This window comes from Taeniopygia guttata, chromosome 1, assembly GCF_048771995.1.
Source record: "Taeniopygia guttata chromosome 1, bTaeGut7.mat, whole genome shotgun sequence".
Lineage (NCBI taxonomy): Eukaryota > Metazoa > Chordata > Aves > Passeriformes > Estrildidae > Taeniopygia > Taeniopygia guttata.
The window spans coordinates 6,576,476-6,601,495 of NC_133024.1; the positions used below are offsets into that span (position 1 = coordinate 6,576,476).

The 25,020-nt window shown below is 38.1% G+C and overlaps 1 protein-coding gene across 1 annotated transcript in view; it reads right to left on the reverse strand.

Moving 5' to 3' along the window:
• The window catches only part of NCAM2 (neural cell adhesion molecule 2), a 270,530-nt gene extending 245,948 nt beyond the window's left edge, over positions 1 to 24,582 (reverse strand). The window contains exon 1 of the mRNA XM_002186867.6: positions 24,378 to 24,582. Coding sequence (XP_002186903.6) covers positions 24,378 to 24,429 — 52 coding nt within the window. The 5' untranslated portion in view covers positions 24,430 to 24,582. The remainder of the gene's footprint in view (positions 1 to 24,377) is intronic.
• Positions 24,583 to 25,020: the final 438 nt, after the last annotated feature.

Genomic DNA, 25,020 nt, shown 5'->3' on the forward strand with positions numbered 1-25,020 from the left:
GCAGGAAGTTCACACTTCCCTAGTCCTCAGCCCTTATTCCTGCTAATTACCTTATCTGTAAAACATAAAGAGAGAAAGCAGCTTCATTGTGTTCCTTCAGCCCAAGGTGAAGGACAAAAGCAAGGAGCAAGGGGAGAAGCTTTCTTGGCTTTCCCAAAAAGACAACAAAAATCATCCAACTTGTGGTCTGAATCTTTGAAGCAGAGTGAAAACATTTAGTACCTGGTTGAAATTTCCAGCTAGAGTTCTGTAAGGCAAATTAGACCTTTCCCAAATATTCAGTGTTTGTCATTTTATCAATATTATAAGATTGAAAAAAATAATAGTAGTGATATTTTTTTAGTAATAATAAAAAAATATAATCAGTAAAGCAGGAAATTCTTTACTGCTTCACTTTCTTTAGTGATAGGTTTTTCATAGTTACCCTGCAGCTTATACTACCAAATCTCATAAGAACTGGTCAGCTCAACAGCTGCAGGGTGTAATATACTAAAAAATAAACCAAGAAAAAGATTATATCAGCATCTAATATCTTTCTGGGTGAATCTCAGTTTTATAGCTCTTAAGTAATAACTAGAAATTTGTTATTAAATTCAGAAACATATTTTCAGCCTTGAAACTCTTTGATGGATCAAAGAAAAACAGAATCCCGTTTCCACACAAAAGCTCTATATATAAAGAAAAAAAAACCCTAACAGAAACTTTGTCTCAGCCAATTTTATTAGATTAATGCAGTATGACAAATCAATGTAATATTCCCATATTTATGGCTTATAAAACAGGTTGGTTACTCAGCTATGTAAATGTAATTTGCTTGGTTGAGATTCCTTCTCCTTCCTTCCCTGAATTCATATTTTCTGCATCTCACACAACAGAAAAACAAGGTGAGCACAGCCTTTTTAAGACTTTGAAAAATTTTAAGGCTCAATGAACAGAAGTGATGCATTAACTCCTTTTGTGCCTTGTTTTTTCTATTTAGTACTTATAGATAATTTATGTGGCCCATTAAGCCTAAGAGGACTTTAGCAAAGGTAAATTCTCTAGTTCTTACCTGGAGGGATTATAAAGCATTATTTTAACTATAAAAAAGTCCCCACATACAGACAACCACATATCAAGTAAAGATCTGAGAACAGAGTTTGGATTTTGCCACAGAGACAAACTTCCTTTCTAACTAACACCATGTTTACTATTTTTTATTTTTTTACCCCAAATCTAATATTTTCCACAGAAAAAAGACATGACCCCTGCCTTAAAAATTTCCCCTGATGATAAAAGCATATTTCATACAAGATTTAAGCTGGTCATATCATCTCACACCATCCAGGCATGCTGTATCTTCCTGACATTAAACAATTTTTTTGAAAACACACAATAATCTCTAATTTCCTTTCCAAGTGAGCCCTCAGAAACACTCTGGGATGCTCTTGAAATGTAAGAAGGAGATGTAAATATGTAACATTTAAGAGATGACCTTATTTGTAAAACATAAAAGACCACTCAGTTGTGGATAAACAAGCAATTATGTGTTTTGGTATAAATCTTAATCATACATAGGATTTTTTTTTTAATCATATGGAATTCCTTGCAGGGCACTTCCTATGTAAATCTTTGGACAACTGTGACAATAAAAACTATTTTTAAGAACTTACCTCAGTCCTTTCATAGGATACTGTTGATACCGCACTTATTGTTCTGAATATTTTTCCTTTCTACATTGAGGAAAACTGGCAATTCAGCACTTCAGCAAAGAGCATTTCTTTGCAACAGACTACAAAAACATGCTCCAAGAAAACACATTATGCAAACGCTTCACAGCCTAATCCATATTTTATAACTACAAGAATAAGCAGAATAGATATGGTAAACACTCTGGAATGTTGGCTTTCCCCACCAAAATACCTGCATTGTTCTTCTTAAGGGAAGCAATGCCGACATTTATACAATTGTGCCAACAGAACTCATGGCAATCAACTTGCCTTTTGAAGGCATGGGATACTTATCAGTTAGAGATCCAATTACACATGAGACACCACATTCAGCTATAAAATATTTCATGCATATTTACAGGGTTTTTTAAGCAATAAATGACTCATCTGATTTAACTAGCTTTGATGTTATGTTTCTGTTAAATTAAAAAATGGTGCAGTTCAGCTTGTTACTCCCTTGCTAGCTATGACATGCTGCCACCAGGTGGAGATAATTTAATAAGAAACCTATTTATCTACAGAGACAGTGGGAGGAACTTCATAATACAAAATTGTTACTGTAAATTAACCAATCAAGGGGAAAAAAAGGGAAAGTCTCAGAATTGACTGCAGAACTGGGACATATAATTTGTCTCTACCACTAACATAAACATAGAGACCAAAACTTGATAAAGAATATTCTGACAAATCCTCAGAGATTTGATCTTCAAAAATTCAGAAATTCATACAGAACTTCATTAAAAAGGCTCAGAAGCAGTCATCCAACCAGAGAACCAATTCAAAGACAATCCTGCAGCGGTACACTCTTTCACCAGTGTGTGTACGTGAATAACTACTTAAAACAAACAAAAGAGAAAGTAAATTGAGGTAATTGGGTCAGGAAATCAGTTACACAGAACTGCTGCTTCTTGAATATATCCAGTATATACCAGACAAATGTATGTTTTACGTGATAGCAGTAAAAAGTGTGATTGTCAAAGACAATACATGGCTTCTCTCTTCAATGACACAGATTATGGAAACAGTACATTATTTCCTTTCAGGTCTGTCATGCCACTTGCACTGTGTTTCTTCACAATGCAATATGTATTTTAAGGGAAATACAAACAGCTTTACAAATGAGATATAAGCAAATACAATATTGGGATGATGTAGTAGAGTCATCCCTTCCTGTTCATGTTCTGCACTAGCAGTGCAATCCACCCATAAGCACCGCCCTGCTTTAGATAACAGGAAGAACAAGCATTCTTTCACCCTGAAGTCCTTGCTGAATGTGGATAATGGAGAAAAGAAGGCTGAGAACAAGGAAGTCATTCTATCATCCATTGCTTGACCCCTGGGCCATCTCCAGCCAAAGACACTGCAGTACTCAAACCACGTCTTGCATGTAAACCTCACCCTCTTGCAAGGGCAAACACCAGGAGACTTGCAATCAGGAAGATTACATGGAGCTACGTCTGTAGAGAAGCTCATAATTGGCTGCATGTCAAAACAAAATTGCAACAACCAAGCCTCCAATTTATCTTTGCTACAAATATCGCAAAGCAAAGATGGAGTTGCCTTCCCCTGGGAAAAAGGCCTGTTCATTTTATGTGTCTGTGGACCTACATTATTTTTCACATATTAAGTATTACACAAAGCCAAAAAGTAGGCATTCTTTTCTACAAATCTAGAATGTCCTTCCCTATTCTTCATGAAACTTTTGATTTGGTTTATTTGTCAGTACTTTAAAAAAAATAATAATGTTATCTTCATATGTAATTGCCTTAGACACCCCTGCTTTAATTTCATTTTTACATAGTATGTATTTGAAAGTATTCTGCTTGTTTTAATTCCTGACATGGAATTTTCTCTCTAATTAGAAAGCAAAATATAAAATATATTGATACCACGAGATATGAAATCTTTTAAATTATACTTCGTTACCTTTTTGAAAACATAGAATTAAGACATTGCAAGCAATAAAAAATCCACAGCACAAGTATTTTAAGTTGATTAATTTATATTCCTCTGATGCAAGATACTCTGCCGTAAAATGAAGAATAAATAACAAAGTGAAGATTGTTTCAGAGGTGTTATTAAAAGAAATGCTTTATTTCTAAATTACAAGACTCTCACTGAAATGCATTTAGTTAAACCTATTTAGGGAACAGGCGGAAATCCTGTGGTTGGTGTTTTGCAAAAAGCTAAAGCTTTTGTTCTAATATGGAATCATTGATGAGATGTATCAACTAAGAACATATTAAATTGGAGTTATGATGCCATTTAATGATTTGATTAATGCTGGAAGAGCATTTGAACATAAACCAGAAATTGAAACCAGGTGTTTCTAAAAACTGAAGATCAGGCTGTGTTGAATACTAGGATAATAGGTATAGAAAGTTGCAAGAGCAGCTACATGGAAGAAAGAAGAAATTAATATCTTCTAAACCTGTGTGAGTCTGTGTACCTCATGAAGTGTCTCCCATATTTTCTGATGGAATACAAGGGTCCAAGATTTACAATCAAAGAAAACACATTCAAGCAATTATTAGGTGGCAAACAGGATTTAACACAACTGGGAATAAATGACTGGAAAAATAGTGTCTTCTACAAACTGTAACTATATATAAATTATGTACCTTAACATATACATGGCTAGTTTGATATACTTCCAAATAATATGAACATTAGTAGCGGCATAAATTTCTTTACCACATTGATTACACCAATATGCATCAGATGTATCAGATTCAAAAAATGTGAACAATATTGTATAATTTTTTGTGGCAAATCTTAAAACCTAAATGACAGAGTGATATCATTTTAAATTAAGGCCTAAGCAACTTTGATTTACATGTCAGAGTATCTACAAATAAAAAAAAAATCTGTTACATTACAAAATTTGGAAGTCTATCCTGCCAAAGATGCTGCTGTTTCATAAGAGAGGATATGAAACATTACAGACTCCTTCCATTTGTCATTTCTTTTCAAGGAATGTGTGGAACGAGGCTTTGACATGTTGAATGTAAGTTATTTGTTGGCACTATGATTCTGTTTTTTTCTTAGGCAAAGTTGCTTCTACAGCATTGATGGAAACCATAAATAGAGAACATCCAGGAGAACATTCACATTGCTTATGGGTATCCAGCCTTCTTTGCTGTCTGGAAAGGCCAGAAAAAACAGCTACATTTAAGAAAAGAATGGCACAACTATAGGAAAAAGGCAGAATTTTGTCTTATCATTAATTATTTCAAAACATACAAAAGTCTCAATTAAAATTCTTCTCTTCAAGATGAGTAATTTTTTAAGGTCTCCTCCACAGAGAGTACAAATACTGATCATTTAATATTTTCAGTAACAATTGGCAAAACTTACTTGGCTATGACTTCTCTAAATGCCAGATTCTTCTTTAAACATATCCAGAATAGTTTGTGTCAGTTCCACAAAAAAGTTAATGCTTCTGTTTTCCTAATGGCCATAACTTCTATTTTCTTCTTCTGTTTGAGAATTCCTACTTTTTTTGTGAAGTCAAAGCATTTAGAAACCATTTATTTTGGTGAACAGGAATGGACTCTACAATCATATTTCATAGCACTTGTGAAATGCTACCTATTTTTCATCTCAAATTTTGGACTTAATTATCACTAATCCATAATGAGAACATGAAGTGAAAACTGAGATGGTTCTCATTGTTCTCATTGCATGATTAATCCTTGCAGAGATTTTACAAACCTGAAATTCTAGAAAATTTCCTGAACAGATTTTAATATTTAGAATGGATTATTTTAAGTATCAAATAATTAATTTCAATGTACTTTTTAATTTACCAGATACAGACTTACAGAAGAAATCTCAAGGTTTAATTCCTAAAATTACCCAAAAAAATGGTGCTTGTCTGAGTTTTTAAATTAAGTTAAAGATCCTAGTGTCCTTCTATAGGCACACCAGTACCACATCACTCTCAAATCCATTTACCATTTAAATCCAAATACCATTTACACTCTTAAAATCACTTAATTTTATACATATATTTTTTGAAGACTGTTCCAATTTTCTTCACTCCTATGGACAGAAAAATTACATTTTCAGATGTTTAGTCAAATTCATTTTTTTCCTTCACCAAGCACATACTTGAATGAAAGAATAATTTTATTTCCTTCCACTTTGCCACTCTTGAATTGTTCAAGACTCCAAATATATCCCTCCCCACTCTTGAGTAAACAAACCCCTTTGCTCACATGTCCTGATACCCTTTCTTATCTTGCATGAAGACGTATTCCTAAAAAATGAAAACAATATTAAAAGAACGGATTTCATTGAAATATGGGAAAATTATGCAACTAAATAAAATTAATTATATTTTTCAGATATATGAGATTACAGGCTATAGTTAAACATACAGCCTCACACACTACTTGTGCAAGAGCAGTAAACCTGTACTGGCCAGGCATCTTTTAAACAGAAATACAGAATTTGCTGGTGAATCCTCAGTTTCACTTAAGATTATGGGATGGAAATTGCTCCTTCATTTAGGCTTTGACTTGCAATTCAAAAACTTTCCTATCATTACCCCTTACCATCAGTTTTTTGTTGCCCTTTTTAATACCTCCTTCTCCTCCTTAGAGAATCTTGGTATTACAACAATGAATTTTAAAGACCTTGGATTCCAGAATGCATAGGATAAACTCAGAATGTGTTCTATCATCACCAGCAAGCTCAAGAAGTGTTACTAAAAGTAAGAGCAGGAAATTATGGGGTTGAGATTTCAGAAAGATCTGAGCTGTAAGCGTATAACTTGAGTTAAAGATGGTTTGCAAATCAGATGGGAATGACTAGATTTTTTTTCATTTAGGTATATGAAATTGGCTTTTTCCTAAGGCTTATGGGTCTCCCACAAGAAGGCAGAAGGAGAAGAGAAAGGAGGGGGTGGATGGAGAGAGACTGTACCACTCCTGTTTTCTACCATGCATGCTTAGTTAAGGACAGACAAATAAATCCTGCTCATAAATCACAACCACTGTTCTACAGATACAGACAATTATGCATTACAGATAAAATATTCTGACTCATGCATAGGAGAAGAACTGCCTAAAGTCCTTTGAAATAAGATAGCACTCCTGTGTAAGAAGGAAACTATGGGAATGGGCATGGGGGTGGCACAGAGCAGGAGGAACGAGTGCTGAGGGTCTGGGATTCACAATCTGCTCATTACATCCTCTCTGCATAGGCTGCATCACTAGAAGTGTGTTGGGAGGCAACATTTCATTCCACAAATACGTATTGAACATCTGTAATTTCTAGCTATGCAAAGACCATTTCCTTCCCTACTTCACTCTCTTACCATACATAACTTATTTCACAGAACTTAAGAAATGGTAGACTCTTCCACAACTTTCCTTGTACTTAAAAATTCACCTAGCAGTCTAGCTTGCTGCCAACCACTTACTCAAACCACCTGCTCAGTGTGAACCCAGTTTGTGTTTTCCAGAGGGTGTTTCTGTTTGGCTGGGTTTTTATGGATGTATAGCAGTATAGATTTCCTCCTCTTGGTAAATTACTGACATGTTGTTGCATGGCTTCCTCTTCTCTGCTCTGCCTCATAGGACATCCAAAGCTTTCACTTGCTGCAATCTAAAAATAACAGCGCTCAAATGAACTCGGAAAATGAAATAATTCTGTATCTCATTAAAGCTTTATCACCTGCCATCACTGTAAGAGGAAAACTGAGTCTGCCCTCCTATGCAAGAAATTTAATATTATACCTGATACAACCACCCCTTTTGTCTCCATTTACTATCAGTATCTTCATGCTGAGCTCAACAAGACAAAATATACAAAAAATACAGCTTTAAGAGGAAATGAAAGCACAAAATGTCATATGTACACTAAAATTGCAATTTAAATAGCAAAACGCTTCTGATGGGGTAACTGGTTGAAAATTTAGAAAAGAAGAGGTCTACCTGAAGCTTAAACAACTGATTAAAGATACAGTGGCTTTTAAATGTTCACAGCAAACCATTCATTCACATTTCACTTGCAGAGGAAAATTTACCAAAAATAATGTAGGCTAAACATGAATATTACATTATTGTAACTTTGTGCAAACAGCCTATAAACTTAAGAAATCCCAAACATTAATAATAAGAATATGCATATCTGTGATGAGGAACAGTATTATTATCACACTCCTCTAAACTGATTTTGCACTTAATTTTAGATAATCCCCATAGTGTCAGGTTCTCTGAATAATTTTTTTTTAATATTTTTTTTCCTTTCTTGTGATATCTTTTTGGTAATTCAAATAGTATTCTAACAGTTCAAGAGAGATTTTTTGGAGGATCTTTTTGGGAGAGGGAGGGGGAAAAGGAAGGAGGAAAATGGGTGTTGGTGTTTTGCTTTACACACGGGAGAAACAGAAGCTCAGATATTGAGTGATATATCCCTTTATTGAAAATTAGCTGTAACTGACCATAATTTTGTCAGATAACTTCATTATCCAGTTTTCTGGCATATTTTGACTTGAAGAATCAACTAAGTACTTTTAAAGTCCTAAAAATCCGTTCTAGAACTACTTTTTAATGGTTTTTTAAAGTAGTTTTAAAAACCTGATTATTTTAGATACAAAATGCACAGTACTTCTCTTTGATTTGAGGCTGTTTCTGCCTTTAAAACTAGCTGTTAACTAGTCAAGAAACAATGAACTGTATTTGTTACAGCTGACACATTCAGAAGTTAATTGCTGACATAGATTTGGCAGCTATCCCAGTACAGGAAAAAAAGAATGTATGGATTCCAGCTACTTTGCATTCTGGTCAGAAACACGCACCAGCAACATGACAACGAACTTTGCACTCAGAAAGGTCCATCTTTCAGAAAGCTGCATTAAAGACTGGAGATTAAATAAAACATCTTGTTTACCAAAGTGACAGATTTGGTCTGTAAAAATCAATAATCAAGATTTTAAAAATCAAGGAACATATTATATGCAACAAGCTAACCTCTAATGAAATTTGAGCTGTTCTTCTCAAGGAGCCTATTTAAATGTAAGAAAACCTCCCACGTTTTCCTTAAAGTGAAAAAAAAGGGATAAATGCTACTAAGTTACCCACATCATTTTCAATAAATATTTAAATAATAATTAAAGATAAGAAACACTAAAATATTTACTTATGATCCAACTGAATAGAGAATTTAAAAGTATTCTATACACACACACAAAAGTCCTTGTATTTCTGAGCAAGTTGCACTGACTTTCTGTTGAGTTACTCCAGTGCCACATGCTATCAATTTTAATCATAATTTATCTTGTTTGTGTTAGTGTAAGTTATATTTTGCTCATGTGAGTAATCCCTACAGAAAGACAGAAACGTGGTCTTATATTAACCCTGCAGAAGCCAGGAGGGGAGCAAGGGGAGCAGTGTATCCCAGACCTCTGCAGAAGCAATGCAGGGCAATGTGTGTGTGTCTCTGATGCCATTACCATGGCTGCAAGCAGGGCAGCTGCCCAAAACATTCCTTTCAGTAACTAAGTGAATGTACACTGAACAGCATCCAGAATAGTTATAAAGGAGTTTGAGAAAAAAAAAACTATATATATCCATTTCAAAGGCACATCATCATTTTTCCAAGTTGTCTGGGAAGAAGTGCAAGGATGGATATTCATAGATGAGCAGAAGGAGCTGGTGATAGATTTATAGATTTATGAAATATGATTGGTTTAAGATATAAATATGCATTTTCATACAGGATTAGAACTTTTACTGAAATGTTGGGTCCCCTGCTCTCTACATTGCCAATGGTTAAAGCACAAGAAATTCTGCTGTAATGAAATACATCAATATATATGAGTTACATCAGTTACTTGTACAAAAGTACAGCTGCATTCTCTGTACCTCTCTTCTCTTTACAATCCCCTTTTTGTTCTTCCACTGATCTTTTCCAAGTCTTTCAGACCTGACTCTAAATAAATTATGCTGCTGTTTATACAGCCAATTCAATTTACAGCAATAGATAACCTCATGTGTGTACAAACAGTGAAGGGGACACATAAATTTTGCCCCTCTAATTACTCTGTTCTCTCAGTTGTTTTAAGGGATCAGGGAATGTGCATTCCAATCTACATTCCAGAGCCCTTGCCATTTCTACCGTGGGATTAAAGAAACTACACATGGTTTCACCAGCATTTGGTACCCTGTAACTTGCTCGCTTAAAACACCTGCTTAAGTAACAATATTTCCTTTTTAGAACATTTATTAACATATGATTAAATACATAGACTTATTTAGCTATTTCTATATTTGAAATTAATATTATCAGTAATTAATTTTGCATGTGTATTTCAATGTGTTTGTGGATCATAGAAAGGCAGCTGTGTAACACCAAGGCACCTGTGTATAAATGGAAACAAAACTCAGGAAGACAAAAACAGGTCCACCTTCACTCCCAAAAGACACAAAACCGCAGCTACAGATATCCAGTCTGGCAATTTTAATAAATGGAATTTACAGGAAAGAAGAAAAAAAAAGCCTGGTCAGGCTCTGAACATATCAATACTGGGAGCATCTTTCTCATCCAATTTCATGCACCTGAAGCCTTACCAGTCTAGCATTCACAACAAGCTTAAAACACCAAAATAGCCTGGTTGGCCATGGAAGCAAAACAGTTTGGTTATTCTATTTAGTTCTTCAAAGATATACATGCTCACAACTCTTATTTCAAAACCACAAAAAAGGAATTTCTGATGCAGTGTCAGGATAGTAAGAGGGGAACAAAAACCTTTAAATACATATCTTACAGGTTGTTATTTTCCCACCAAAAAGCAAATTTCTCTTTTAATTCCCTGATTTCTTAAAGAGAACCACTAAGCATTCTCCTCATTAATCTTCAGATTTAAATAAAGAATTCTGAGACGTACTCCTTAGGATTCAAAAAAAAAGCCAAATCAAGTCCACCAAACATTTCAGCCTCAACTCAGACCCATTTGAGACAGAGCTCCTGGAATCAACATGCATAGCACCAAATAACAACAGTGAATCCAGTTTACAATCAGCACATGTTTTCATGTCAGTTTGGATTCTGTATCACATAATAAAATAAAAGTAGGATGACTGTTAAAGCATTGAAATGAAATCAAAATAGCTGGTGCAATTCTGGATTCCTGATGGACTCTGACTTTTCTCAAAGCTTCTTTATGCTTAATTTCTCATCAATTAAGGAATAAAATATCCATAGCAGCATGACTTCACTCATATTTTAATTCTTGTAAGACAGTAGAAAAAGTATTTTTATAATATAAAGACAAAAAAAAATTGAAAACCACTCAAAAACACCCCAAAAACCCCATTCCAACAAAAAAACCCAAAAAAACAAAATTCAGACAAAACAACCAAATATGTATTTAAGTAGCACCTAAACCTTACACAAAGGTATTTCAAGAACAATTGAACCCAGACTGACAATATGATATTTTTTTGTATAAAAGTGTTTACAGTGAAAAGTAGCTTTTGCTTCACTGTGCAGTTTTTTCCTAACAGCTGCTTAGAAAAGCTTATATTCTCATTTCTGCTGTTTTAGTAATTCTTTGTCAAAGACATGTGCAGCTATTTTTAGGATCGAATTTCAGAAAAAATCAGGTAACAGAATTTTAAAAGCAGGGAATGTCTTCCAGTCTTATGAGTGCTATGTGAGACTTCATGTGATGCTTTCATTAGGAAAAAGATTCATGAAAAGGGTAGTAAAGCACTCAGACTTCCCAAGAAAGTGGTGGACTCGCCATCTATGGAAGCATGCAAAAAATGAATATGTGTGAATATGGCAGAGGACATGGTGAACATGGTGGTGATTCTGGGTTAGGTGATTAACTTAAAGGTCTTTGACAACCTCAACAATCCTATGATTCTATAAAAACACCTCTGAACTATGAAAACCAAACACTTTGTTTTAGCAGCCCTACCCCTTAAAAAATGAAAACAAGACAGTAAAAAAAACACATAAAAAAAAACCCCAAACATCCAAACAAAGAAACAAAAACAGCCCAGAAAACCTCCACCATTGACCAAGAAACATCTCTTGTTGGAGGAGAACATCAACCTTCAACAAACACTCAGCGTTTCTCCTTCCATACTGCTTGAGTTTCCCATCTCCCCCCTGTTACAACACTGTTTGTTTTGATCAAAAGTTCATAAAAGTAATTAGATAATTCAGTCATTTCCATAGGTGAAAACAGACCATCACTGTAGAAACAGGATTTGCTACAGGAAGACAGATAGGGATGTTACTTGTTTAGTATCTGCATATCACAAGAAATAGAGCTGATGTAGTTATGAACAGAAACGTTTTTTCTGCAGTGCTACCTTGCATTGACTTACATGTCTATAAACTAAGGTTGTCTAAACAACTTTGAGAACACTCCTCAGTGAGCTTCACAGTCTGGAAAATAGTCACAAACCTATTTATTAAACAAATCAATATCAACATTCACTAAACACACTAAAAATGAGTAAGATTTCCTTAGAATAGCTTTTAATATTTACATGATTATAAAATCTTTCCTTTAATTTTCTGGTACACTCACTAGCTACAGTTATCTGTCCTGTTTTAAAATGAGCACAGAGGAACAAAAATCAGAACTCCATCTAACAGCAGAAGGGCTTTTCCCAGGAAAAGGATGCTTTCTGGGATTGCCTAGCTGTATTTGTTTGGTTTCTTCCTAAATCAGATCATATGTAACTAAAAATGCAAAATACATTATTCACAGAGAAGTCTGTTTCTTTTCATCACCATTTGTACTCTTTATTTAATAGTTTCCCCAGCCATATCTGCTCTTTTATGCAGCAGATAATGTGTTCATTCATGTACCTAGGAACACAAAAAAATAAAAGGCTGTCAGAGTGGGGCACAAAGAGCTACTCAGAGTGAAATAGGTGATTCCTGAGATTTTAGAACACAGATAAGAATCTTTTGATTTGAACTACTATTTGCAAATTACACGGAAATTTGAATGCAAGATCAAAATTCTTTTTAATATTAGCAGCAGATACAAAGGCCATGCACTCACAGAACTGAAAATCACTACCATGATAGTAAACAGAATTCTATAAATTTTCTTTCAAGAATGGTAAAATCAGAGTAAGTCTACCATAAGTTTAGCAGAACTGTATAGAAAACACCACCTCAGATAGAGTTCTCAAACCCAGCAACATAAATTTTTTACCTACACAGGCTGTATAATCCAAAGACAGAATTCTAATTCACAGAAAAGCAATGCACAGGTGCTGGAAAGGATTATTTTGACTAAATGCTAAAAGCTGTTGAACCCAATGTGTGGAATTGCCATAAAGTGGCACAAGTCCCTAGAACATCTGATCATTCAGACAGTGGCACTTCCAGACCTGCAGGCATGACCTGAATACTGAACACCTAAAGAACAATTTTGACCAGTGTCACAAAGCCACAGACCAAAACAAACAAGTAAATTGAAACTCTCAAAAACTCAAGCAGAACCGAGTGATGAATTTAGTGATGAATTTTCATACTGAATGCTAAACTTCCCAACACAGTTGTAGCCTGGCCTATAGCTAAGTGACCAATAACAATTAATTGCAATTTTTGCATACATTCCTAGAGGGAGACAATTAAATCAATAGTTTAGAATATTTACAATGTATCTTTGGATTTATTATTAATATGCACAGAGAAAAATATGCTTTTTGTGTCTTGCACTTTATCTCTTGAATAGAATCTGGCACACCAGAACACCCCTTTAGTTTCAAGTTCTTCCATGCTCTTGGATTAGCCCCACACTTTTTCAGCACTACTTATAAACATGCCCACTGCTTAAATACACATAGAGCTTGATTTTTCTGTTCTTCACTGAATCAAAATTCCTACATACTCATATGGAATTTATGCAACTCCTGAAAACTTCAATCAGACCCTGAAAAGTGCAATCAGTACAACTCCTGAAACACTTGACTTCAGTGGGAGTTCCGTGGCTGCAGGGTGTGCACAATTCTGTTAGCAGAACTCATCTAGCACAACACCATTTTCTTAAAAGAAAAGAAAATAAAAGTTTGGAGATGTGGCATTTGTATTATGCAACTGACAGTTTAACTCTCTTGGGTATTGCTCCCCAAGAGAAAAAGCACAGGAGCACGTGAATTGCTACATTTATTACAGACAGCAATGCCCAACTGGATAGAATTCATGTTAAATTCCAAGATGAATAAGACAAGATTTACAAAATTAGCATTCAGGAACAAAAAACAAAGAGAAAGCAAAACCAAAAATTCTGAGGCAAAACAGAGATACCTCATACCAGATCATTCTCAATTCTCTATGATTGCTAAAATAATTTTTAAAATCAAATAAATGCAAAGAATTTAAGGCTGCACTTTGTAAGAACTGATGCAGCCTTTATTTAAGTGTTGTATTCAGTTTTGGCTACCTCAATATAGAAACTATATGATATTAGAGAACATCCAATAGAAGGCAATGAGGACAGTGAAGGGTGTGGAGGGGAAGCCATAGGAGGAGCATCTGGGGGTACTTGGTTTGTTCAGCCTGGATCAGAGAAGACTGAGGGGGGACCTCATTGCACTTACAATTTCCTCATGAGGGCCAGGCACTGATCTCTTGTTTGTGGTGGCAGTGACACCAAGGGAATAGTCTGAAGCTGTGTCAGGGGAGGTTTAGGCTGGGTATCAGGAAAAGGTTCTTCACACAAATGGTGACTGGGCACTGGAACAGGCTGCCCAGGAAAGCAGCCGCAGCACCAAACCCAACAGAGCTCCAGGAGCATTTGGACAATATCTGCGGCACATGGTGGGATTGTTGAGGTCTCCTGCACAGGGCCAGGAGTTGGATACCATGATCATAGTGGGTCCCTTCTAACTCAGGATATTCTATGATTCTGAGCCATCTTAAGACTAACAATACTTCTTCCCTCCTGTTCATATGCTACAGAGTCACTGCTTTTTTGGTCAGAAATTAATTTTCATCCTGAGGGGTTGGTTGTTTTGTTTTAAAATCATTCTATATCTATTTACTGGTGTATCAAGTTTTGTTTTAATGTATCTCTGCTCTTTCCATATGCTCATTCCCAGGAATCATCTTTCTAGCTATCAAATCTCTCAGCATTTATTTCACCAGGATTACTGCTGGGCCAGTTTTAGCCCTGACCTCCTTGTAGGGCACACAATTTGCAACACTGTAGTTGGATTAATCCTTCAGTCCTTCTTCTGACCCCCCCTCTGATGGGAGGGATTGCCTGAGGGGTCCCTCCATTAGAGGACCTTCCTTTGTAAGAAAGCTTTCCCCTTTGGTGTGTGTGTGTGTGGGGGGGTCCTTCAAAGGGAGTGGAGCTGGAAACCCGGACCAGAGCTCCACTGTTTTCTTTCCCCTGAAACAGTGGCGCCCAGGTTCACCCCTTTATCCCATCCTTTATCCCATCTCCTAAATGTACCTTGCCCAAAGTTCCCTTATTATTTCAATACAAGTTTTCCCCATTGTTTGTAGTAATTTGGAAATTATTTCTTGGATTGAGTTATATTTTATAGAAGGAAAGATCATCCTCTCTAATTACTGCCCACAATGCTATGCCAACTTCACAATCAAATAATCAAATTAGAGAAACCACATCGCTGTTTGCTGCCTGCTTCTGCTCTGCTAGAATTTGAAAACCACAAGCATCACGTCATGAATCCTGCTTTCATCCTCGATACAGAATGTGTTTGTGATAATTTTGTACCCTTTATCTTAAATTGTAATGTGGAAAATATTTTTGCCCCATTCATTGTAACTATGATTGGTGTATCACTTCTGATGTCTCTCGAATTTGTAACGTTGCTAATTTGGTTTTACCCCAGAACTCCCTTTCCTTTATGTAAATTCTAAAGAGATTGGCAGCTTCTCTGTTATGTGCAACTTCTAATGCCACAGAAGAGTCAAGTGAGGAACTGGTATGACTCCACTACTTACAGCACCATAATTAAAGGGCTGAACATTATTTTTTCAGACTTCTTTTTCTCTTGTGTAAGTTGTTGACACTTTGTACAAAGCAGATCAAAGTACCGGCAGATTTAAGAACAAATTCACACAACAAAGATCTGCTAAGATTGTTAAGGAAGATCACACAGATATAACCTGACATATCCCTGAACATTGTAGGTGCACTGACAGAAGTATCACAGTCTTCCTGTTCTGTACTTACTTGTTCCTTTATGACTCCTGCTTTGAGTCTCTGTTGAGGTCACTGGAGTACATCAATCTTTTTCTGATCCAGTAAGCACATTAGTTTATGAGTATGGTTTTTTCAAGAACTTCTTAAAAAATGCTGTATTATGATACTCCAGATAACTGGTCTCCAGTACATTTAATAGATCTTTGTTTGCTATCTTCTTCCCCATAAATCAACTAAACAGGATCTGCTTTGACTAATTAAAAAAACAATGTCTTAATATTAACACAACACAATTGCACCTTGATTACATATATCCTGTTACAATAAAAAAAAAATGTATAATCAGTTAAAGCAACTGTTTGTAAGAGGCAAGATTACCTCTTCCCTCCTATTTATATCTATCTGCATCACATCTTTGTGTTTCTTTTTTAAAATACTTTATTATTTTAACCATGGACCAGAGTTCATGCAAGCCAAATTCAGCTGCAGCACAAAGGTCTACAAAGTTAATGGGTTTGAAATTACTTGCAGCTTGACTGAATCTGGTGTAACATCTTTTAGTAGCAAGAAAATTGCTGGCAATGAGTGTTTTTAATCTGAATTCATACTATGCTCCAAATGGCACCTCTTGGGCAAAGGGGTCAGGACAATGACTACTTGTGTGATTTCCAAGTATGAATTTTGGATCATAGCTGGTATTGTTCCTTAGACTACAACTGCAATGCAAACCATCAGTTTAGTATTAGCTAATGGTAAACATCATCTTGAAAATAAAAATTTCATTTGTATCCTTTTAAGTTATTCATAAGCTACAGATCTGACTATTGCTGAATTATGAGGTTATTCATCAGCCTCTGTCCTCTGCTTAGCAATACTACTCAGATAATTAGAACACCAAATGAAAACCAGTGCAGCCTTCTAAAGTCACAATATAAATTTTGTAAGGAGGAAAAATTTAACTCAGCAAAATGAAAATGAGACACTTGTATTTCCCTCTCTCTTTTTTTTTTTTTTACCAAGAACCACTACACCTTAAATGAACATAAATTAACATATCAAAGATCAAAGATCTATGCTTTTTATGGAAAGCTAGTTCTTGAAGGAACGTGTACAGTTAAGAGGAAATTTATTTCAGTAATGATAGGCAGGACTACTAAAGAGGCTGACAAAACCTCCATAGTACTACATCCCAGTTTTAATTGGATGTCATCCATCCAGAAACTGGATATTTCAGACGAGGTTATGCTTGGACCATGGAAACTGGTAACAAATTACACCCTTGGTTAGTAGATCTCCAGGTTTCAGAAATACTTGTCCTCTTCATCCTTTTCTCAATGATCTTTAAACACCACATTAAAGAGCAGATGAAACCAAAGAACTGAATTTTTTATTTTCCAGAAGAGGCAGGAAGCAGGTAAAACACATCAGCAGGTGTTTGGCTGCAAGTTTTTAGCATTCTTCTTAAATAGGCAGAAACCATGTAATGAATTTTTAGTTGATACACTTTACTGTCACCTTCTTTCCCAGATTTATCTACTTGAGACAGTAAAATAGATGCTTTTTAAGAACTGTTCCTTCTTGTCTCTCATGCAAACAGAAACTTAAGTCCATGGATTGTCTCTTATGACTAGAATTAGCAAAGTTGGGCTACAATCATAGGATGGCTCAGCTTGGAAGGGACTTTAAAGATCATCTCATTCCAACCCCACTGTCATGGGCAGGGACACTTCCCACTTGACCAGCTAGCTCAGAGCTCCACTCAACCTGGACTTGAGCAATCCTAGACACAGGATTCAGAGCTCCTGTGTGAATCCTGTTCTAGTGCCTCCCAAATGGCAATATTCACAGATATCTTAATATCCAAGTACTACGTTATAAATATCTCATTCTGCAGTAGATCATTAGACTTGCAGTTCAGGCAATTACTCCCAAGCATTCATTAATGATCCAGCTGCTAATGCACAAATGCAAAGAGAAATTTTCTGTTAATCATAATTTCTTAAAGCATAACAGCAGCATAAATGGATGGTGTTGCCTATCTCATGCTATTTCAAAAATAAATGCTGGTGACTTCCTGCCATTTCAAGAGACACTTTCACATACTCCAGTGAACCCACTGGAATCAATGGATTCCTGCTAAGAATGATCCTCTGGTTTAGTGCTTCCATGGACCCACTCAAATGCAGGACACTCAAAGGCTTTTCAGTCTTGGGAACACAAGGATTTCTAACATTGTTGATGCTTGTATTCTTTGTGTGCTTTCCACATAACTTTTATCAACACTTACATGTATTTCTCTTCCAGTACACAAGGATTTTAATAACCTAATATGTCACCACAAATAGCTGTAACCAGATAAATTACCCTCCCTGTTTTTCTTCTTTCTCTCTATTCAATAAATTCAAAGGTAGGTTCTCTGCTCATCTACAGCAAAACAAATCAGAAAATGTCTTCTCCATTAAATGATATCATCAATAAATAGATAACAAATAATGCAAAAATTCAGGCACGTAATAAAAATAAGAACCTTGGTACCTTTATTTTTGAAGACACCCCATTAAAGATGCTATGGCATAACAAAAGGCATCTGAAGAGCATCTTGCTTTCTTAACTTAACTGTTTTGTTTCCTCATATGCTTTAAAAATATACAAACACATTCAAACAGTTTTAAGAGGAACTAAGCTACAAAAGCAATAAAAATATTTTGTTAAAGAATGCAAAATTACATCACTGAAGCTGGGCATCCTCAAATTCTTGAAGTAACAGCAAGTAGTGTTCTTAATGCCCTATTTAATACTAAAAATTATTCTGAGCTTTAAACGAGTCACCAAAAATTGAATATTCTAGTCAAATACCTAAACTACAAAGCCATTAAATACACCAAGGGGAAAGCCATGACACTACATCAGAATGAGTCCATGATTAATTGCTTAGGTCAAAATAAAAACTGGTGTTAAAATGTAAGTTACCAATAGGCCTGGATCTAGCCTATGAGACTCCAACAAGCCTCCAGATTTTAATACCTCAGGTTATCAGTAAGTTTTTCCTGCAGTCTCTCCTACTTCTGAATTTGAAGAGACATTGAAAATGAGATTCAAATGACCTGAAGAACTTCAGAATACACATCATCCATTATCAAGTACAGTGGCCTTATTTCTTAAGGCATATGTGTATGCTAAAAAAAGATTAAAACCAGAAAACAAAGATCAAAACACTCCACCAAAAAAAAAAAAAAGCAAACAAATAAAACATCTTCCATGAAGTAGTTGAAATAAATGGTTTAAATCCTGAATACCAGCCTTTATCCAGATTCTTTACCTAGAGAAGTTCATATCCTACTCTTTCAATAATAGATTTCCAACTCACAGACACAAATTACAGTGAAGTTAAAACATGTGTTTCCCAAAATGTCATATTAACTTGACTCAATAGCACTGGAATCAAATGGCATGTGCTGAATGTAACTGTGGGATTACTGGAGTAAATTGAAAGAAAATCGTAGGTAAACATGAACCATTTGTGAAAGGTGCCTCAAAGAAAAGGTCAGTGAAAGGGCAAACAAATACTGCATTTGTTCTCATAATATTTGTTGAAGAAGGTGGCCATGAAAGGCAAATAATACATAAATTAGTCTTAACAATCCAGCAGCATTTCCATGGATAAAAATAATGAGTAAATTAAATAAATGTGTTGTGCTGTAAGAGGAAAAGTCCTATTCAAAAAAAAAAAAGTGCTATTCAACCTCTAAGACCTGAAAACTCTGTGTCTATGACTTTATAGTTCATATGTTTCATGATTTAGAGTTACCACAAATGATAAAAGTATCTCTAATTCCATTTGTATGAGAGTGTATGAAATAAAGCTCTCTACATATTTCTCATCTACCTCTGTTTAAGTCAATGTTTCAGAACTCCTCATCAGTTCAGATTTATTTTCAGGCAGGTATTTTGAGTCTCATAGTTACCTGAAGAGGAGAACATAGCCTAAAATAGAAAAATCAAACATGATTTTGCCCAATTTTTGTTTGTTTTAGAAGGGTAAAAACAAGAAGGAAAGATAACAGCTGCATTTTAATCTTAATGCAGTTGTAAAAATCAACTGGTAGAAAATGTCTAGTTGAAGTCTTACAATCAGCTTCAGATTTCAGTGTACAATCAGAGTAAAATAGTAGTTCCACTTAATCCAGTAAGCAAAATCACTGATTTCAAAAATTCCAAATGTCATGGGTTCACTACACAAAAAGCAGAAAGAAACAGGATTCCAGACTATTTGTGAATAGGACACACATGCTGGCATCTCCCTGGGAGAAAGTTCCTTATTAACAACCAGTCCTTTTAAAGCACTTGTAAAGAGAAACTCTTTGCAAAAAACAAGAAGAAACTTCATACCAAAGCAGTGAAAAGTAGTAAGTTGAAGCACAACACACTTGCTCCTATAAATCTCCTGGATGAGCACAAAATAGATTGAATTCTAGAAGAAAAATATTTTCTACTGCAACATAAAAAAAAAAAAATAAAAAAAAAGAGAGCTAACCTAAAGAAATGTGTATTATGCAGAGTGGTAAAAAAAATAGGATTTTACAATTTGGGAAGATGTCTATTTCATCTACTTCTAGTCAGTGTCCCCAGACACTGGTAAAAACCAAAGAAATTTTATTTATCACTACCTATCTTAAAAGACATATTTGCAGAGTGCAGTATCCACTTTTTTTTTGTTTGTGGTATGGTGGAGAGGCTGTGTGTGTGTTTTGTTTCAATTTTTATTAAAGCAAAGCTAATTCAAGCTCAATAAATTGTCTGGACAGCTTTGAAATGTTAAGAAAAAAATCCTTTTGTTTGAGCATAATAACACTGCCAGTTAAACTCCTCCCTTGTGATGAAATTAGGAGAGGGAATATTTGGCCCTGGTAGATAATTATGACATTCATAAGCTCTTAACGTAAGGGGCTGGGGGAGGGGATGGCTGTCTGCTACTTGTTCTCAAACAGCTCTGATTTTCTGGAACAGAACAAATACACCACAGTTCCCTCTCTCCAGTCTTAAACACCAGCACTTCTCAAAGAAAAGGCTTCAGTCATTCTTCATAAAATCTACTGCAGCTATAGCCTTCAGAATATAAATCCTGAACCTAAGAGTTTCAATGTTTCCAAAGCAAATGATCCAAATGTAGTTACTGACTTTTTCTAAGGCATACAAACTATCTAAAAAGTAATAATCATTTAATACTCATATAATAATGTCTTTCTTAAAAACAAACCAAAAAAGTAACCGTCACAAGGACTACAATCCTAATTTGATGATGTAAGTGTTCCTCAGCACTGCATTCCCAAAAAGAAAAAAAAAAAAAAGAAAAAAAATATCCCTAGAGTTTTTGGAATAGCCTTGCAAAACATTTGACTCATATCAAGAAATTCTCAAGATTACTTCAAGGTAGAGTTAAAAAAGAAATGTACAATAAATCCCACACTTCAATTATGCTCATTAAAATTAAAAATAATAAACTCCCCCCCAAAACCATTGCAGAAAGTGCCTCTTCCCTAGCAACCTAAATGGGTTTATTTTCCATATGCAGATGTTCTGCCATTCCCATTTACTATGCCCTGTTGTGGATTGAGGCTGCACATTTCTGCTACTCCTACAGTGAGTTAAAAAAATTGTATTCTGGCAATGAAATTCCCTTCCTTTATTAGAAAGAATAAAATGAAACTGTTTCTTTAAATTGAGGGAAATAACTTACTATCAATATTAGGTTTATTCAGCTTTCCTCCTCTTCTTTCCATCCCCCTCTCACACATATCCTATAATTTTTAAAACTCAGTTTAATAGCATCTGTAATTTCACTCCATTATTTATCTCCTGACATTTGAGATAGTAAGATATCTAAACTATGCAATCCTCCCACGCTGCAGAAATCACACTTCACAAAGTCGCTTTCTACCCTTCCTCCTTTTGGAGGAGTCGTATTCCACATCTGCATGCACATCATTACACCCAGGTAGATCAATGAAAAAAGCCTGTAGGAAGCTTTGCCGCTCTCCTCCTCTGCCATTCCAGCGCCGGCTGTACCAAAAAGCCTTCGGAGTGTTCCCAAAACGATGCTCCTCGGAGACCTCCCCGGCTCACCCCGAGGTGGCAAAAGCAGGGAAGCGTTTTCTGTAGAAATTGAGAGCACCTGGTGCTCTCTTTTTACTAATTGTCGCCGAAAAAACCCGCCTGGATGGTGCCAGGTTCAGCCACAGACGCATGGAAGGAGACCTTCGCAGCTGCGCTTCTTGGTACCTCAAGGCATCATGCCTGACCCCTGTCCCTTCCTAAAGCACGACAAATCTCTCTGCCCCCACAAGGGACACCCTGGGTGACACATCCAGCCCTCACAGGACACCCTGGGTGACACATCCAGATCTTCCCAGCCTTGAAAAGGACACCCTGGATGACACATCCAGATCTTCCCAGTCTTGCAAAGGACACCCTAGGTGGCACATCCAGCCCTCCCCAGCCTTTCACAGGATACCCTGGGTGGCACATCCAGTTTTGCACAGGACACCCTGGGTGGCACATCCATCCCTTCCCAGCCTTGCACAGGAAACCATGGGTGACACATCCAGCCCTTGCCAGCCCTCACAGGACACCCTGGGTGTCACATCCAGCCCTGCACAGGACACCATGGGTGACACATCCAGATCTTCCCAGCCTTGCACAGGACACCCTGGGTGACACATCCAGTTTTGCACAGGACACCCTGGGTGGCACATCCAGCCCTCATAGGACACCATGGGTGACACATCCAGATCTTCCCAGCCTTGCACAGGACGCCCTGGGTAACACATCCATCCCTCACAGGACACCCTGTGTGGCACATCCAGCCCTCACAGGACACCCTGGGTGTCACATCCAGCCCTCACAGGACACCCTGGGTGACACATCCAGCCCTTGGCAGCCCTCACAGGACACCCTGGGTGGCACATCCAGCCCTTCCCAGCCTTGCACAGGACACCGTGGGTGACACATCCAGCTCTGCACAGGACACCCTGGGTAACACATCCAGTTTTGCACAGGACACCCTGGGTGGCACATCCAGCCCTTCCCAGCCTTGCACAGGACACCATGGGTGACACATCCATCCCTCACAGGACACCCTGGGTGTCACATCCAGCCCTCACAGGACCCCCTGGGTGTCACATCCAGCCCTTCCCGGCCCGGCAGCGGCGGGGCGAGGCCGCCCCGTCCCGGGCGCTCCCGTGGAGCTCGGCCGCCCCCTGGTGCCCGGCGGCGGCAGCGCGGCCCGGGGCCGGCCCCCGCCGCTGCCATCCCGCCGGGGCGTTTGGGCTGGGTGGGGTTTATTTCTCCCCTAAAACCTCCTCAGCAAGTGGGGCCACCGCTCAGGTGCAGGGAACGCAGCCCCCCACAGGGGAACGGGGCAGCGGGAGCGGGGGCAGGGACAGCTCCGCACGGCTCGGCGCCCCGGCCGGACGCCGGGAACTTGCCCGAACAGTTTCCAAACACCGCGGTGGCTTATCCATCACCCAGAGGCTGCGCCCCTCCCGGCTCCCCTTCCCGCCGTCTCTTCCAGGAGCACAAATCCTTGAGTAAACACGCAGCAGGCATCCAAAAATAAGCAAATTAATATATATATATATATATATATATATATATATATATATATATATATATATATATATATATGTATGTCAGCCCCAGAGAACAAACCAAACCCCGTGGCCGCACCACAAGCCTCGAGTCCGCGTTTCTCGAAGCACTGTACGTATGTATATATATATATATAAATATATAAATATATATAAACATTTATATAAAAATATAAATATATATATAAATCTATGCACATACAATATATGCATATGTAAAGAGCGAGGCGTGCCCGCACACACCTGCCCCCGCGGTGTATTCCGTGGCACAGGGGCTCCGCACCTGCACAGCCCCGCGGCCCCGACAGCGCCCTCCCCTCCCCGCCACCCCCGAGCCCGGGCTCGGTGTCCCGGCAGAGCGAGGGAAGGTTTTTCCAGGGACGAGAAATCCCGACAGGGAGACTTCAGGTCAGGTTTCTCACGGACTCTACCGCCAGCACTTCTCCCTGCTCCTAAGAACGAAGCCCACACTGCCTTCCCCGCGGGCAGACGCGGATTTCAAAGACCAGTGCTCGGCAGATTTTGTGTAATCGCTTCATCTCTCTCATACATTTATCGGGAACAAATAAAAAAAAAATATATATAAAAGGCAAAATCCTATGCAAAGTGCACTTAGCACAGTCCAGATTTTTTTTCTTTTTCCTCCTCATAAATAATACCTCTTGAAGACTGAAACAAAAAATAAAAAGGTGGATGATGAAGTTTTAAGTCCTTCTTAATTTGGTTCCAGGATAATGCATTGCTTTAATTTTTTTTCTCCTTTTCCGTTAATTTGAGCGGGTGAACAGCATAGGTAAGAATATTAATTAAAAGAAAAAAAAAAAAAAAAAAAAAAAGGAAAAAAGGCAGCCGCGCTCCTACCTTGCCCGCTACTGAGGAGCAATCCGAGCAGGTAGAGAGGCAGGAGGCTCATGTTCAGGAGCTCTCGCCGGTGGACAGTTCCAAGTCGGAGGATGCTCGGCCAGCCCAGGCAAACCCTGCCTGCTCCTGCCGCCGCTGTCCGCGCAGCCCCGCACCCGCGGAGCGCCGCTCGCCAAGTGCCGGCCGCGCCTCCCGCGCCGCGCTATATCGGCGGGGCCGCGCCGCCGCGCAGGAGGCGGGAGCACGGCGGGCCGGCCGATCCCTCCGCCGCACACGCACCCGCCAGAGCCCGAGAGCACACCCGCAGATTCCTCCGCCGCTCTCCGAGGCGGCAGCAGCACCGGAGCATCCCACTCTGCATCCCATCCCGCATCCCACCCTGCATCCCACCCCGCATCCCACCCCGCATCCCACCCTGCATCCCACCCTGCATCCCACCCCGCATCCCACCCCGCATCCCACCCCGCATCCCACCCCGCATCCCTGCATCCCACCCCGCATCCCACCCCGCATCCCACCCTGCATCCCTTCCCTGATCCCCCTGTGCATCCCACCCCGCATCCCACCCCGCATCCCACCCCGCATCCCACCCCGCATCCCACCCCGCATCCCACCCCGCATCCCACCCTGCATCCCACCACGC